The 16,585-nt window shown below is 47.6% G+C and overlaps 1 protein-coding gene and 1 long non-coding RNA gene across 2 annotated transcripts in view; both read left to right on the top strand.

Annotated features, from left to right (window-relative positions):
• Window positions 1-1,312, top strand: part of abcc12 (ATP-binding cassette, sub-family C (CFTR/MRP), member 12) — a 101,346-nt gene extending 100,034 nt beyond the window's left edge. The window contains exon 31 of the mRNA XM_071400410.1: window positions 359-1,312. Coding sequence (XP_071256511.1) covers window positions 359-451 — 93 coding nt within the window. The 3' untranslated portion in view covers window positions 452-1,312. The remainder of the gene's footprint in view (window positions 1-358) is intronic.
• A 6,097-nt stretch (window positions 1,313-7,409) lies between these two features.
• LOC139575446 (uncharacterized) lies at window positions 7,410-11,672 on the top strand. Its single transcript, XR_011674946.1, has 2 exons — window positions 7,410-11,067; window positions 11,189-11,672. It is a non-coding gene; the product is annotated as an uncharacterized lncRNA (long non-coding RNA).
• Window positions 11,673-16,585: the final 4,913 nt, after the last annotated feature.

The raw sequence follows: 16,585 nt of genomic DNA, 5'->3' as shown, positions 1-16,585 counted from the left end.
AGGCAGGCAGGCAGGCAGACAGGCAGGCAGGCAGGCTAGCTACCTGACCTGTTACAAACACATAACCCCAGACAGACAGACAGACAGACAGACAGACAGACAGACAGACAGACAGACAGACAGACAGACAGACAGACAGACAGACAGACAGACAGACAGACAGACAGACAGACAGACAAAACTTTAAGGATCTCCTGTTTTACACTTTTCAGAGAAGCTTTCATCTACTGGCTTCATATTGGTTTTTAAAAGGTTTCAAAACAAACTAGACATGGGTGAATATTGATAGACTGAGAGGAGATAGATGGATGTATAAATGAACTGATTTATGTCTGTGTGTGTTGTACCCACCTGGCAGGCGGTTGAGTTTGACAGTCCAGAGGTCCTGATGCAGAGACCAGATTCTCAGTTTGCAGCTCTCCTGGCTGCAGCCAACACCATCAACACATGAGCCTGGCCACACCTCCATGAGCCTGGACACACCTCCATGAGCCTGGACACACCTCCATATGCAGTCTGGACACACCTCCATATGCAGTCTGGACACACCTCCATATGCAGTCTGGACACACCTCCAGTCTGGACACACCTCCATTTACAGTCTGGACACACCTCCATCTACAGTCTGGACACACCTCCAGTCTGGACACACCTCCATCTACAGTCTGGACACACCTCCATATGCAGTCTGGACACACCTCCATATACAGTCTGGTCACACCTCCATATGCAATCTGGACACACCCCCATGAGTCTGGACACACCTCCATCTGCAGTCTGGACACACCCCCATCTGCAGTCTGGTCACACCCCCATCTGCAGTCTGGTCACACCCCCACCTGCAGTCTGGACACACCTCCATATACAATCTGGACACACCCCCGTGAGTCTGGACACACCTCCATATGCAATCTGGACACACCTCCATCTGCAGTCTGGACACACCCCCATCTGCAGTCTGGTCACACCCCCATCTGCAGTCTGGTCACACCCCCACCTGCAGTCTGGACACACCTCCATATACAATCTGGACACACCCCCATGAGTCTGGACACACCTCCATATGCAATCTGGACACACCCCCATGAGTCTGGACACACCTCCATATGCAATCTGGACACACCCCCATGGGTCTGGACACACCTCCATATGCAATCTGGACACACCCCCATGAGTCTGGACACACCTCCATATACAATCTGGACACACCCCCATGAGTCTGGACACACCTCCATATGCAATCTGGACACACCTCCATCTGCAGTCTGGACACACCTCCATATGCAGTCTGGACACACCTCCATATGCAGTCTGGACACACCTCCATATGCAGTCTGGTCACACCTCCATGAGTCTGGACACACCTCCATCTACAGTCTGGACACACCCCCATGAGTCTGGACACACCTCCATATGCAGTCTGGACACACCTCCATATGCAGTCTGGACACACCCCCATGAGTCTGGACACACCTCCATATGCAGTCTGGACACACCTCCATATGCAGTCTGGACACACCCCCATGAGTCTGGACACACCTCCATATGCAGTCTGGACACACCTCCATATACAGTCTGGACACACCCCCATGAGTCTGGACACACCTCCATCTACAGCCTTGACACACCTCCATCTACAGTCTGGACACACCTCCATCTACAGTCTGGACACACCCCCATGAGTCTGGACACACCTCCATATGCAGTCTGGTCACACCTCCATGAGTCTGGACACACCTCCATCTACAGTCTGGACACACCCCCATGAGTCTGGACACACCTCCATATGCAGTCTGGTCACACCTCCATGAGTCTGGACACACCTCCATATGCAGTCTGGACACACCCCCATGAGTCTGGACACACCTCCATCTGCAGTCTGGACACACTTCCATCTGCAGTCTGGACACACCTCCATCTGCAGTCTGGACACACCCCCATCTGCAGTCTGGTCACACCCCCATCTGCAGTCTGGTCACACCCCCACCTGCAGTCTGGTCACACCTCCATCTGCAGTCTGGACACACCTCCATATGCAGTCTGGACACACCTCCATATGCAGTCTGGACACCCCCCCATATGCAGTCTGGACACACCTCCATATACAGTCTGGACACACCCCCATGAGTCTGGACACACCTCCATCTACAGCCTTGACACACCTCCATCTACAGTCTGGACACACCTCCATCTACAGTCTGGACACACCTCCATGAGTCTGGACACACCTCCATCTACAGTCTGGTCACAAAACTTTAAGGATCTCCTGTTTTACACTTTTCAGAGAAGCTTTCATCTACTGGCTTCATATTGGTTTTTAAAAGGTTTCAAAACAAACTAGACATGGGTGAATATTGATAGACTGAGAGGAGATAGATGGATGTATAAATGAACTGATTTATGTCTGTGTGTGTTGTACCCACCTGGCAGGCGGTTGAGTTTGACAGTCCAGAGGTCCTGATGCAGAGACCAGATTCTCAGTTTGCAGCTCTCCTGGCTGCAGCCAACACCATCAACACATGAGCCTGGCCACACCTCCATGAGCCTGGACACACCTCCATGAGCCTGGACACACCTCCATATGCAGTCTGGACACACCTCCATATGCAGTCTGGACACACCTCCATATGCAGTCTGGACACACCTCCAGTCTGGACACACCTCCATTTACAGTCTGGACACACCTCCATCTACAGTCTGGACACACCTCCAGTCTGGACACACCTCCATCTACAGTCTGGACACACCTCCATATGCAGTCTGGACACACCTCCATATACAGTCTGGTCACACCTCCATATGCAATCTGGACACACCTCCAGTCTGGACACACCTCCATTTACAGTCTGGACACACCCCCATCTGCAGTCTGGTCACACCCCCATCTGCAGTCTGGTCACACCCCCACCTGCAGTCTGGTCACACCTCCATCTGCAGTCTGGACACACCTCCATATGCAGTCTGGACACACCTCCATATGCAGTCTGGACACCCCCCCATATGCAGTCTGGACACACCTCCATATACAGTCTGGACACACCCCCATGAGTCTGGACACACCTCCATCTACAGCCTTGACACACCTCCATCTACAGTCTGGACACACCTCCATCTACAGTCTGGACACACCTCCATGAGTCTGGACACACCCCCACCTGCAGTCTGGTCACACCTCCATCTGCAGTCTGGACACACCTCCATATGCAGTCTGGACACACCTCCATATGCAGTCTGGACACCCCCCCATATGCAGTCTGGACACACCTCCATATACAGTCTGGACACACCCCCATGAGTCTGGACACACCTCCATCTACAGCCTTGACACACCTCCATCTACAGTCTGGACACACCTCCATCTGCAGTCTGGACACACCCCCATGAGTCTGGACACACCTCCATCTACAGCCTTGACACACCTCCATCTACAGTCTGGACACACCTCCATGAGTCTGGACACACCTCCATCTACAGTCTGGTCACAAAACTTTAAGGATCTCCTGTTTTACACTTTTCAGAGAAGCTTTCATCTACTGGCTTCATATTGGTTTTTAAAAGGTTTCAAAACAAACTAGACATGGGTGAATATTGATAGACTGAGAGGAGATAGATGGATGTATAAATGAACTGATTTATGTCTGTGTGTGTTGTACCCACCTGGCAGGCGGTTGAGTTTGACAGTCCAGAGGTCCTGATGCAGAGACCAGATTCTCAGTTTGCAGCTCTCCTGGCTGCAGCCAACACCATCAACACATGAGCCTGGCCACACCTCCATGAGCCTGGACACACCTCCATGAGCCTGGACACACCTCCATATGCAGTCTGGACACACCTCCATATGCAGTCTGGACACACCTCCATATGCAGTCTGGACACACCTCCAGTCTGGACACACCTCCATTTACAGTCTGGACACACCTCCATCTACAGTCTGGACACACCTCCAGTCTGGACACACCTCCATCTACAGTCTGGACACACCTCCATATGCAGTCTGGACACACCTCCATATACAGTCTGGTCACACCTCCATATGCAATCTGGACACACCCCCATGAGTCTGGACACACCTCCATCTGCAGTCTGGACACACTTCCATCTGCAGTCTGGACACACCCCCATCTGCAGTCTGGTCACACCCCCATCTGCAGTCTGGTCACACCCCCACCTGCAGTCTGGACACACCTCCATATACAATCTGGACACACCCCCGTGAGTCTGGACACACCTCCATATGCAATCTGGACACACCTCCATCTGCAGTCTGGACACACCCCCATCTGCAGTCTGGTCACACCCCCATCTGCAGTCTGGTCACACCCCCACCTGCAGTCTGGACACACCTCCATATACAATCTGGACACACCCCCATGAGTCTGGACACACCTCCATATGCAATCTGGACACACCCCCATGAGTCTGGACACACCTCCATATGCAATCTGGACACACCCCCATGGGTCTGGACACACCTCCATATGCAATCTGGACACACCCCCATGAGTCTGGACACACCTCCATATACAATCTGGACACACCCCCATGAGTCTGGACACACCTCCATATGCAATCTGGACACACCTCCATCTGCAGTCTGGACACACCTCCATATGCAGTCTGGACACACCTCCATATGCAGTCTGGACACACCTCCATATACAGTCTGGACACACCCCCATGAGTCTGGACACACCTCCATCTACAGCCTTGACACACCTCCATCTACAGTCTGGACACACCTCCATCTACAGTCTGGACACACCCCCATGAGTCTGGACACACCTCCATATGCAGTCTGGTCACACCTCCATGAGTCTGGACACACCTCCATCTACAGTCTGGACACACCCCCATGAGTCTGGACACACCTCCATATGCAGTCTGGTCACACCTCCATGAGTCTGGACACACCTCCATATGCAGTCTGGACACACCCCCATGAGTCTGGACACACCTCCATATGCAGTCTGGACACACCTCCATATGCAGTCTGGACACACCCCCATGAGTCTGGACACACCTCCATATGCAGTCTGGACACACCTCCATATGCAGTCTGGACACACCCCCATGAGTCTGGACACACCTCCATATGCAATCTGGACACACCCCCATGAGTCTGGACACACCTCCATATGCAATCTGGACACACCCCCATGGGTCTGGACACACCTCCATATGCAATCTGGACACACCCCCATGAGTCTGGACACACCTCCATATACAATCTGGACACACCCCCATGAGTCTGGACACACCTCCATATGCAATCTGGACACACCTCCATCTGCAGTCTGGACACACCTCCATATGCAGTCTGGACACACCTCCATATGCAGTCTGGACACACCTCCATATACAGTCTGGACACACCCCCATGAGTCTGGACACACCTCCATCTACAGCCTTGACACACCTCCATCTACAGTCTGGACACACCCCCATGAGTCTGGACACACCTCCATATGCAGTCTGGTCACACCTCCATGAGTCTGGACACACCTCCATATGCAGTCTGGACACACCCCCATGAGTCTGGACACACCTCCATATGCAGTCTGGACACACCTCCATATGCAGTCTGGACACACCCCCATGAGTCTGGACACACCTCCATATGCAGTCTGGACACACCTCCATATGCAGTCTGGACACACCCCCATGAGTCTGGACACACCTCCATCTACAGTCTGGACACACCTCCATCTGCAGTCTGGACACACCTCCATATGCAGTCTGGACACACCTCCATATGCAGTCTGGACACACCTCCATATACAGTCTGGACACACCCCCATGAGTCTGGACACACCTCCATCTACAGCCTTGACACACCTCCATCTACAGTCTGGACACACCTCCATCTACAGTCTGGACACACCCCCATGAGTCTGGACACACCTCCATATGCAGTCTGGTCACACCTCCATGAGTCTGGACACACCTCCATATGCAGTCTGGACACACCCCCATGAGTCTGGACACACCTCCATATGCAGTCTGGACACACCTCCATATGCAGTCTGGACACACCCCCATGAGTCTGGACACACCTCCATATGCAGTCTGGACACACCTCCATATGCAGTCTGGACACACCCCCATGAGTCTGGACACACCTCCATATGCAGTCTGGACACACCTCCATATACAGTCTGGACACACCCCCATGAGTCTGGACACACCTCCATCTACAGCCTTGACACACCTCCATCTACAGTCTGGACACACCTCCATCTACAGTCTGGACACACCCCCATGAGTCTGGACACACCTCCATATGCAGTCTGGACACACCTCCATATGCAGTCTGGACACACCCCCATGAGTCTGGACACACCTCCATATGCAGTCTGGACACACCTCCATATGCAGTCTGGACACACCCCCATGAGTCTGGACACACCTCCATCTACAGCCTTGACACACCTCCATCTACAGTCTGGACACACCTCCATCTACAGTCTGGACACACCCCCATGAGTCTGGACACACCTCCATATGCAGTCTGGACACACCTCCATATGCAGTCTGGACACACCCCCATGAGTCTGGACACACCTCCATATGCAGTCTGGACACACCTCCATATACAGTCTGGACACACCCCCATGAGTCTGGACACACCTCCATCTACAGCCTTGACACACCTCCATCTACAGTCTGGACACACCTCCATCTACAGTCTGGACACACCCCCATGAGTCTGGACACACCTCCATATGCAGTCTGGTCACACCTCCATGAGTCTGGACACACCTCCATCTACAGTCTGGACACACCCCCATGAGTCTGGACACACCTCCATATGCAGTCTGGACACACCCCCATCTGCAGTCTGGACACACCCCCATCTGCAGTCTGGTCACACCCCCATCTGCAGTCTGGACACACCCCCATCTGCAGTCTGGACACACCTCCATCTGCAGTCTGGACACACCCCCATCTGCAGTCTGGTCACACCCCCATCTGCAGTCTGGTCACACCCCCACCTGCAGTCTGGTCACACCTCCATCTGCAGTCTGGACACACCTCCATATGCAGTCTGGACACACCTCCATATGCAGTCTGGACACCCCCCCATATGCAGTCTGGACACACCTCCATATACAGTCTGGACACACCCCCATGAGTCTGGACACACCTCCATCTACAGCCTTGACACACCTCCATCTACAGTCTGGACACACCTCCATGAGTCTGGACACACCTCCATCTACAGCCTTGACACACCTCCATCTACAGTCTGGACACACCTCCATGAGTCTGGACACACCTCCATCTACAGTCTGGACACACCTCCATCTACAGTCTGGACACACCTCCATGAGTCTGGACACACCTCCATCTACAGTCTGGACACACCTCCATCTACAGTCTGGACACATCTCCATCTACAGTCTGGACACACCTCCATGAGTCTGGACACACCTCCATCTACAGTCTGGACACACCTCCATCTACAGTCTGGTCACACCTCCATGAGTCTGGACACACCTCCATCTACAGTCTGGACACACCCCCATGAGTCTGGACACACCTTCATATGCAGTCTGGTCACACCTCCATGAGTCTGGACACACCTCCATATGCAGTCTGGACACACCCCCATGAGTCTGGACACACCTCCATATGCAATCTGGACACACCCCCATGAGTCTGGACACACCTCCATATGCAGTCTGGACACACCCCCATCTGCAGTCTGGACACACCCCCATCTGAAGTCTCCGCCCACCACCTGTCCTTAATTGTCGGACCACCCCTCAACTCTTTCTCTGTTTTCCATGGACACACACAAATGCAAACAGACACACACACGTGTGCATGCACACACACACACACACACAGGGAATGGTCTTTCCTGAAGCCTAGGGCATTAGCGTCATGCTAGCATTGACGAAGGAGGCTGTATCAGGCAGTAACACCATTATGAAGTGACAAAACAGTAGTAACACCATTATGAAGTGACAAAACAACAGTATCACCATTATGAAGTAACAAAACAGCAGTAACACCATTATGAAGTCACAAAACCGCAGTAACACCATTATGTAGTAACAAAACAACAGTAACACCATTATGAAGTCACAAAACAGCAGTAACACCATTATGAAGTCACAAAACCGCAGTAACACCATTATGTAGTGACAAAACAGCAGTAACACCATTATGAAGTGACAAAACAACAGTATCACCATTATGAAGTAACAAAACAGCAGTAACACCATTATGAAGTCACAAAACCGCAGTAACACCATTATGTAGTAACAAAACAACAGTAACACCATTATGAAGTCACAAAACAGCAGTAACACCATTATGAAGTCACAAAACCGCAGTAACACCATTATGTAGTGACAAAACAGCAGTAACACCATTATGAAGTGACAAAACAACAGTATCACCATTATGAAGTAACAAAACAGCAGTAACACCATTATGAAGTCACAAAACCGCAGTAACACCATTATGTAGTGACAAAACAGCAGTAACACCATTATGAAGTGACAAAACAACAGTATCACCATTATGAAGTAACAAAACAGCAGTAACACCATTATGAAGTCACAAAACCGCAGTAACACCATTATGAAGTGACAAAACAGCAGTAACACCATTATGAAGTGACTAAACAGCAGTATCACCATTATGAAGTGACAAAACAGCAGTATCACCATTATGAAGTGACTAAACAGCAGTAACACCATTATGAAGTGACTAAACAGCAGTATCACCATTATGAAGTGACAAAACAGCAGTATCACCATTATGAAGTGACAAAACAGTAGTAACACCATTATGAAGTGACAAAACAACAGTATCACCATTATGAAGTAACAAAACAGCAGTAACACCATTATGAAGTCACAAAACCGCAGTAACACCATTATGTAGTAACAAAACAACAGTAACACCATTATGAAGTCACAAAACAGCAGTTACACCATTATGAAGTCACAAAACCGCAGTAACACCATTATGTAGTGACAAAACAACAGTATCACCATTATGAAGTAACAAAACAGCAGTAACACCATTATGAAGTCACAAAACCGCAGTAACACCATTATGAAGTGACAAAACAGCAGTAACACCATTATGAAGTGACTAAACAGCAGTATCACCATTATGAAGTGACAAAACAGCAGTATCACCATTATGAAGTGACTAAACAGCAGTAACACCATTATGAAGTGACTAAACAGCAGTAACACCATTATGAATTAACAAAACAGCAGTAACACCATTATGAAGTGACTAAACAGCAGTAACACCATTATGAAGTAACAAAACAGCAGTAACACATTATGAAGTAACAAAACAGCAGTAACACCATTATGAAATGACAAAACAGCAGTATCACCATTATGAAATGACAAAACAGCAGTAACACCATTATGAAGTGACTAAACAGCAGTAACACCATTATGAAGTCACAAAACAGCAGTAACACCATTATGAAGTGACTAAACAGCAGTAACACCATTATGAAGTCACAAAACAGCAGTAACACCATTATGAAGTGACTAAACAGCAGTAACACCATTATGAAGTGACTAAACAGCAGTAACACCATTATGAAGTCACAAAACAGCAGTAACACCATTATGAAGTGACAAAAGAGCAGTATCACCATTATGAAACTACAAAACAGCAGTAACACCATTATGAAATGACAAAACAGCAGTATTACCATTCTGAAGAGACAAAACATCAGTGACACCATTATGAAGTGACAAAACAACAGTAACACCATTATGAAGTGACTAAACAGCAGTATCACCATTATGAAGTGACAAAACAGCAGTATCACCATTATGAAGTAACAAAACAGCAGTAACACCATTATGAAGTAATAAAACAGCAGTAATACCATTATGAAATGACAAAACAGCAGTATCACCATTATGAAGTGACAAAACAGCAGTAACACCATTATGAAGTGACAAAACAGCAGTAACACCATTATGAAGTGACAAAACAGCAGTAACACCATTATGAAACGACAAAACAGCGGTAACACCATTATGAAGTGTCAAAACAGCAGTAACACCATTATGAAGTAACAAAACAGCAGTATCACCATTATGAAGTGACAAAACAGCAGTATCACCATTATGAAGTGACAAAACAGCAGTAACACCATTATGAAGTATCAAAACAGCAGTAACACCATTATGAAGTATCAAAACAGCAGTATCACCATTATGAAGTATCAAAACAGCAGTAACACCATTATGAAGTGACAAAACAGCAGTAACACCATTATGAAGTGACAAAACAGCAGTAACACCATTATGAAGTGACAAAACAGCAGTAACACCATTATGAAACGACAAAACTGCGGTAACACCATTATGAAGTGTCAAAAAAGCAGTAACACCATTATGAAGTAACAAAACAGCAGTATCACCATTATGAAGTAACAGAACGATTCAGAACATATGATTCCCAGCACGTTGTATTTTATATGATTCACAGCACTTTGTATTTTATATGATTCCCAACACGTTGTATTTTATATGATTCCCAGCACGTTGTATTTTATATGATTCACAGCACTTTGTATTTTATATGATTCACAGCACGTTGTATTTTATATGATTCACAGCACTTTGTATTTTATATGATTCCCAACACGTTGTATTTTATATGATTCCCAACACGTTGTATTTTATATGATTCACAGCACTTTGTATTTTATATGATTCCCAACACGTTGTATTTTATATGATTCACAGCACGTTGTATTTTATATGATTCCCAGCACGTTGTATTTTATATGATTCACAGCACTTTGTATTTTATATGATTCACAGCACGTTGTATTTTATATGATTCCCAACACGTTGTATTTTATATGATTCCCAACACGTTGTATTTTATATGATTCACAGCACGTTGTATTTTATATGATTCACAGCACTTTGTATTTTATATGATTCCCAACACGTTGTATTTTATATGATTCCCAACACGTTGTATTTTATATGATTCACAGCACTTTGTCTGTTATATGATTCACAGCAGTGAAAACAGGCATTAAAGAGGATTTAATCCGAGGTGAATGTTAGCCTGGGTACCAGGCCTGTTTGTGCTGTCCTTCCACTCCTTGCCACTGCTTGTCAAAATACCAATGAGTGGCAAGGAGTGGAATAACAGCACAAGCAGGTCTGGTACCCAGGCTAAGTAAAGATAATGTCACAGTGAAATCTCATTCTCGTGTCTAGACGTCCAGATTCCTGCAGAACTAATGACGATTATTATGGTCGTTATTATACATGGTGAAATTACATGTCTTCATCTCCGATATTTATTTAAAGTGTATTTATTTATATTTTTGTCTCTGAATTGAACGTTTATGTTGAAAGTGTGAAAGATAAAGCAGGGAACGCAGTATATTATATTATATGATATTAGTATACATGCAACAAAACACAAACCGTCTGTACATATCTATAACTGGATGGATGGTTAAAATTTACATTTATTAAAATTACATTTATTAAATCTCATGGGATTGTTTGGGGGATGAGTCTGAGAATACGTAACTCGTCCATCTAACACGCATAGTGTTATACGTTTGATTGTTAATTGATTACAATATCCAAAGTACCTGTTATATTTCAGCTGCATTACCTCAATAAAACACAACTCAAACTTGGAAATCCTAATATTTTAACTTGGAACAATGAAGGAACTATAATCAAAAGAATACTAGAGGTGACCTGATTCTACAGAGCTGGTGTCAGACCACTAGAGGTGACCTGATTCTACAGAGCTGGTGTCAGACCACTAGAGGTGATCTGATTCTACAGAGCTGGTGTCAGTAGAACACTAGAGGTGACCTGATTCTACAGAGCTGGTGTCAGACCACTAGAGGTGTCCTGATTCTACAGAGCTGGTGTCAGACCACTAGAGGTGACCTGATTCTACAGAGCTGGTGTCAGACCACTAGAGGTGACCTGATTCTACAGAGCTGGTGTCAGACCACTAGAGGTGATCTGATTCTACAGAGCTGGTGTCAGTAGAACACTAGAGGTGACCTGATTCTACAGAGCTGGTGTCAGACCACTAGAGGTGTCCTGATTCTACAGAGCTGGTGTCAGACCACTAGAGGTGACCTGATTCTACAGAGCTGGTGTCAGACCACTAGAGGTGACCTGATTCTACACAGCTGGTGTCAGACCACTAGAGGTGACCTGATTCTACAGAGCTGGTGTCAGACCACTAGAGGTGACCTGATTCTACAGAGCTGGTGTCAGACCACTAGAGGTGACCTGATTCTACAGAGCTGGTGTCAGACCACTAGAGGTGACCTGATTCTACAGAGCTGGTGTCAGACCACTAGAGGTGACCTGATTCTACAGAGCTGGTGTCAGACCACTAGAGGTGACCTGATTCTACAGAGCTGGTGTCAGACCACTAGAGGTGACCTGATTCTACAGAGCTGGTGTCAGTAGAACACTAGACGTGACCTGATTCTACAGAGCTGGTGTCAGTAGAACACTAGACGTGACCTGATTCTACAGAGCTGGTGTCAGAACACTAGAGGTGACCTGATTCTACAGAGCTGGTGTCAGACCACTAGAGGTGATCTGATTCTACAGAGCTGGTGTCAGTAGAACACTAGAGGTGACCTGATTCTACAGAGCTGGTGTCAGACCACTAGAGGTGACCTGATTCTACAGAGCTGGTGTCAGTAGAACACTAGAGGTGACCTGATTCTACAGAGCTGGTGTCAGACCACTAGAGGTGACTTGATTCTACAGAGCTGGTGTCAGAACACTAGAGGTGACCTGATTCTACAGAGCTGGTGTCAGACCACTAGAGGTGACCTGATTCTACAGAGCTGGTGTCAGACCACTAGAGGTGACCTGATTCTACAGAGCTGGTGTCAGACCACTAGAAGTGACCTGATTCTACAGAGCTGGTGTCAGTAGAACACTAGAGGTGACCTGATTCTACAGAGCTGGTGTCAGACCACTAGAGGTGACCTGATTCTACAGAGCTGGTGTCAGACCACTAGAGGTGACCTGATTCTACAGAGCTGGTGTCAGTAGAACACTAGAGTTGACCTGATTCTACAGAGATGGTGTCAGAACACTAGAGGTGACCTGATTCTACAGAGCTGGTGTCAGTAGAATACTAGAGGTGACCTGATTCTACAGAGCTGGTGTCAGACCACTAGAGGTGACCTGATTCCACAGATCTGGTGTCAGAACACTAGAGGTGACCTGATTCTACAGAGCTGGTGTCAGACCACTAGAGGTGACCTGATTCTACAGAGCTGGTGTCAGTAGAACACTAGAGGTGACCTGATTCTACAGAGCTGATGTCAGTAGAACACTAGAGGTGACCTGATTCTACAGAGCTGGTGTCAGACCACTAGAGGTGACCTGATTCTACAGAGCTGGTGTCAGACCACTAGAGGTGACCTGATTCTACAGAGCTGGTGTCAGACCACTAGAGGTGACCTGATTCTACAGAGCTGGTGTCAGACCACTAGAGGTGACCTGATTCTACAGAGCTGGTGTCAGACCACTAGAAGTGACCTGATTCTACAGAGCTGGTGTCAGACCACTAGAGGTGACCTGATTCTACAGAGCTGGTGTCAGTAGAACACTAGAGGTGACCTGATTCTACAGAGCTGGTGTCAGACCACTAGAGGTGACCTGATTCTACAGAGCTGGTGTCAGACCACTAGAGGTGACCTGATTCTACAGAGCTGGTGTCAGACCACTAGAGGTGACCTGATTCTTCAGAGCTGGCGTCAGTATAAACCTCCGTACTGTGAGGGATAAAGTGGACTGGCGGTTCTGATCGCTGGTCATCCACAGTGTGCAGTAGTGCACCTCTGCACTCTCACGCAATGTTTATGACAGACCTGTGTGGCTCAGCTGGTAACATTGTGGTGCAAAGCCAAAATTGTGATTTCAATTCTTGCAGGGATTACATACACACACAATCGATGTATTCTCCCACTGTTCTGTAAATCCCTTTGATATAAGCATTTGATAAGTAATATAGACAGCACGGCTGATTTTAGGGAACTGTCCCAAATGGCATCCCATAGGGCTCTAGGTTATAAGTAGTACACTATAGGGTGACATTTTGGACTATCCCATAGTGTCCTGTTATACTGTACTGCCTGACGTTTCACCTATTGGCCACCTGGGGTCACTGCCTCCCTTCCATCTACTGTAGTGTGTTGCAATAGGGTTGCATCATGTTCAGATGCCAAGTGATGAAACATGCTGTAAAGTGTTGATGTATTGAAGTGTAAAGCACACAGCATGGTGGTTGAAGAAGAGAGAAGAGTTGTACCAGGAACTCTATTCAGTTCAGCATCACGTTCTGGGATCAGCCACACCTGGGAACTCTTCTTAATGAGTTCAGCATCACGTTCTGGGATCAGCCACACCTGGGAACTCTTCTATTCAGTCCAGCATCACGTTCTGGGATCAGCCACACTTGGGAACTCTTCTATTCAGGTCAGCATCACGTTCTGGGATCAGCCACACTTGGGAACTCTTCTATTCAGGTCAGCATCACGTTCTGGGATCAGCCACACCTGGGAACTCTTCTATTCAGTTCAGCATCACGTTCTGGGATCAGCCACACCTGGGAACTCTTATATTCAGTTCAGCATCACGTTCTGGGATCAGCCACACCTGGGAACTCTTCTATTCAGTTCAGTATCACGTTCTGGGATCAGCCACACCTGGGAACTCTTCTATTCAGGTCAGCATCACGTTCTGGGATCAGCCACACCTGGGAACTCTTCTATTCAGGTCAGTATCACGTTCTGGGATCAGCCACACCTGGGAACTCTTCTATTCAGGTCAGCATCACGTTCTGGGATCAGCCACACCTGGGAACTCTTCTATTCAGTTCAGCATCACGTTCTGGGATCAGCCACACCTGGGAACTCTTCTATTCAGGTCAGTATCACGTTCTGGGATCAGCCACACTTGGGAACTCTTCTTAATGAGTTCAGCCTCACGTTCTGGGATCAGCCACACTTGGGAACTCTTCTTAATGAGTTCAGTATCACGTTCTGGGATCAGCCACACCTGGGAACTCTTCTATTCAGTTCAGCATCACGTTCTGGGATCAGCCACACCTGGGAACTCTTCTATTCAGTTCAGCATCACGTTCTGGGATCAGCCACACCTGGGAACTCTTCTATTCAGTTCAGCATCACGTTCTGGGATCAGCCACACCTGGGAACTCTTCTATTCAGTTCAGCATCACGTTCTGGGATCAGCCACACTTGGGAACTCTTCTATTCAGTTCAGCATCACGTTCTGGGATCAGCCACACCTGGGAACTCTTCTATTCAGGTCAGCATCACGTTCTGGGATCAGCCACACCTGGGAACTCTTCTATTCAGTTCAGCATCACGTTCTGGGATCAGCCACACCTGGGAACTCTTCTATTCAGTTCAGCATCACGTTCTGGGATCAGCCACACCTGGGAACTCTTCTATTCAGGTCAGCATCACGTTCTGGGATCAGCCACACTTGGGAACTCTTCTAATGAGTTCAGTATCACGTTCTGGGATCAGCCACACCTGGGAACTCTTCTATTCAGTTCAGCATCACGTTCTGGGATCAGCCACACTTGGGAACTCTTCTATTCAGTTCAGCCTCACGTTCTGGGATCAGCCACACCTGGGAACTCTTCTTAATGAGTTCAGCCTCACGTTCTGGGATCAGCCACACCTGGGAACTCTTCTTAATGAGTTCAGCCTCACGTTCTGGGATCAGCCACACCTGGGAACTCTTCTTAATGAGTTCAGCCTCACGTTCTGGGATCAGCCACACTTGGGAACTCTTCTTAATGAGTTCAGCATCACGTTCTGGGATCAGCCACACCTGGGAACTCTTCTATTCAGTTCAGCATCACGTTCTGGGATCAGCCACACCTGGGAACTCTTCTATTCAGGTCAGCCTCACGTTCTGGGATCAGCCACACTTGGGAACTCTTCTAATGAGTTCAGTATCACGTTCTGGGATCAGCCACACTTGGGAACTCTTCTTAATGAGTTCAGCCTCACGTTCTGGGATCAGCCACACTTGGGAACTCTTCTTAATGAGTTCAGCCTCACGTTCTGGGATCAGCCACACTTGGGAACTCTTCTTAATGAGTTCAGCCTCACGTTCTGGGATCAGCCACACTTGGGAACTCTTCTTAATGAGTTCAGCCTCACGTTCTGGGATCAGCCACACTTGGGAACTCCCACATGTCATCTACTACAGCTGTCTGTCACGAGACACTATGTGGTGATCTGTAAACAGGCTCCTCTGTGTCTGCAGTATGAGCCTGTACACAAGAGGTCGCTGTCCAGGAAGGCTTTGAGGATGAAGAGGCTGAAGAGCAGGAGGACCAATTTCACAGGCATGATTTAGATATTGGTCCTGTTGCAACTCTCGTTTCTCTACGGCCTCACAAATAAAATAAAATAGAAAACCCGCTTTAGAAAGTTGCCATCCAACATTTACACACATTAGACACGGTTTAAAAACAATGACAACCATTTAAACAACTGTAAACTTCAAATCCAATACTCACAGAT

This window comes from Salvelinus alpinus, chromosome 5 (assembly GCF_045679555.1).
Source record: "Salvelinus alpinus chromosome 5, SLU_Salpinus.1, whole genome shotgun sequence".
NCBI classification, from domain to species: Eukaryota; Metazoa; Chordata; class Actinopteri; order Salmoniformes; family Salmonidae; genus Salvelinus; species Salvelinus alpinus.
This window is presented reverse-complemented; position numbering and strand designations above follow the sequence as displayed.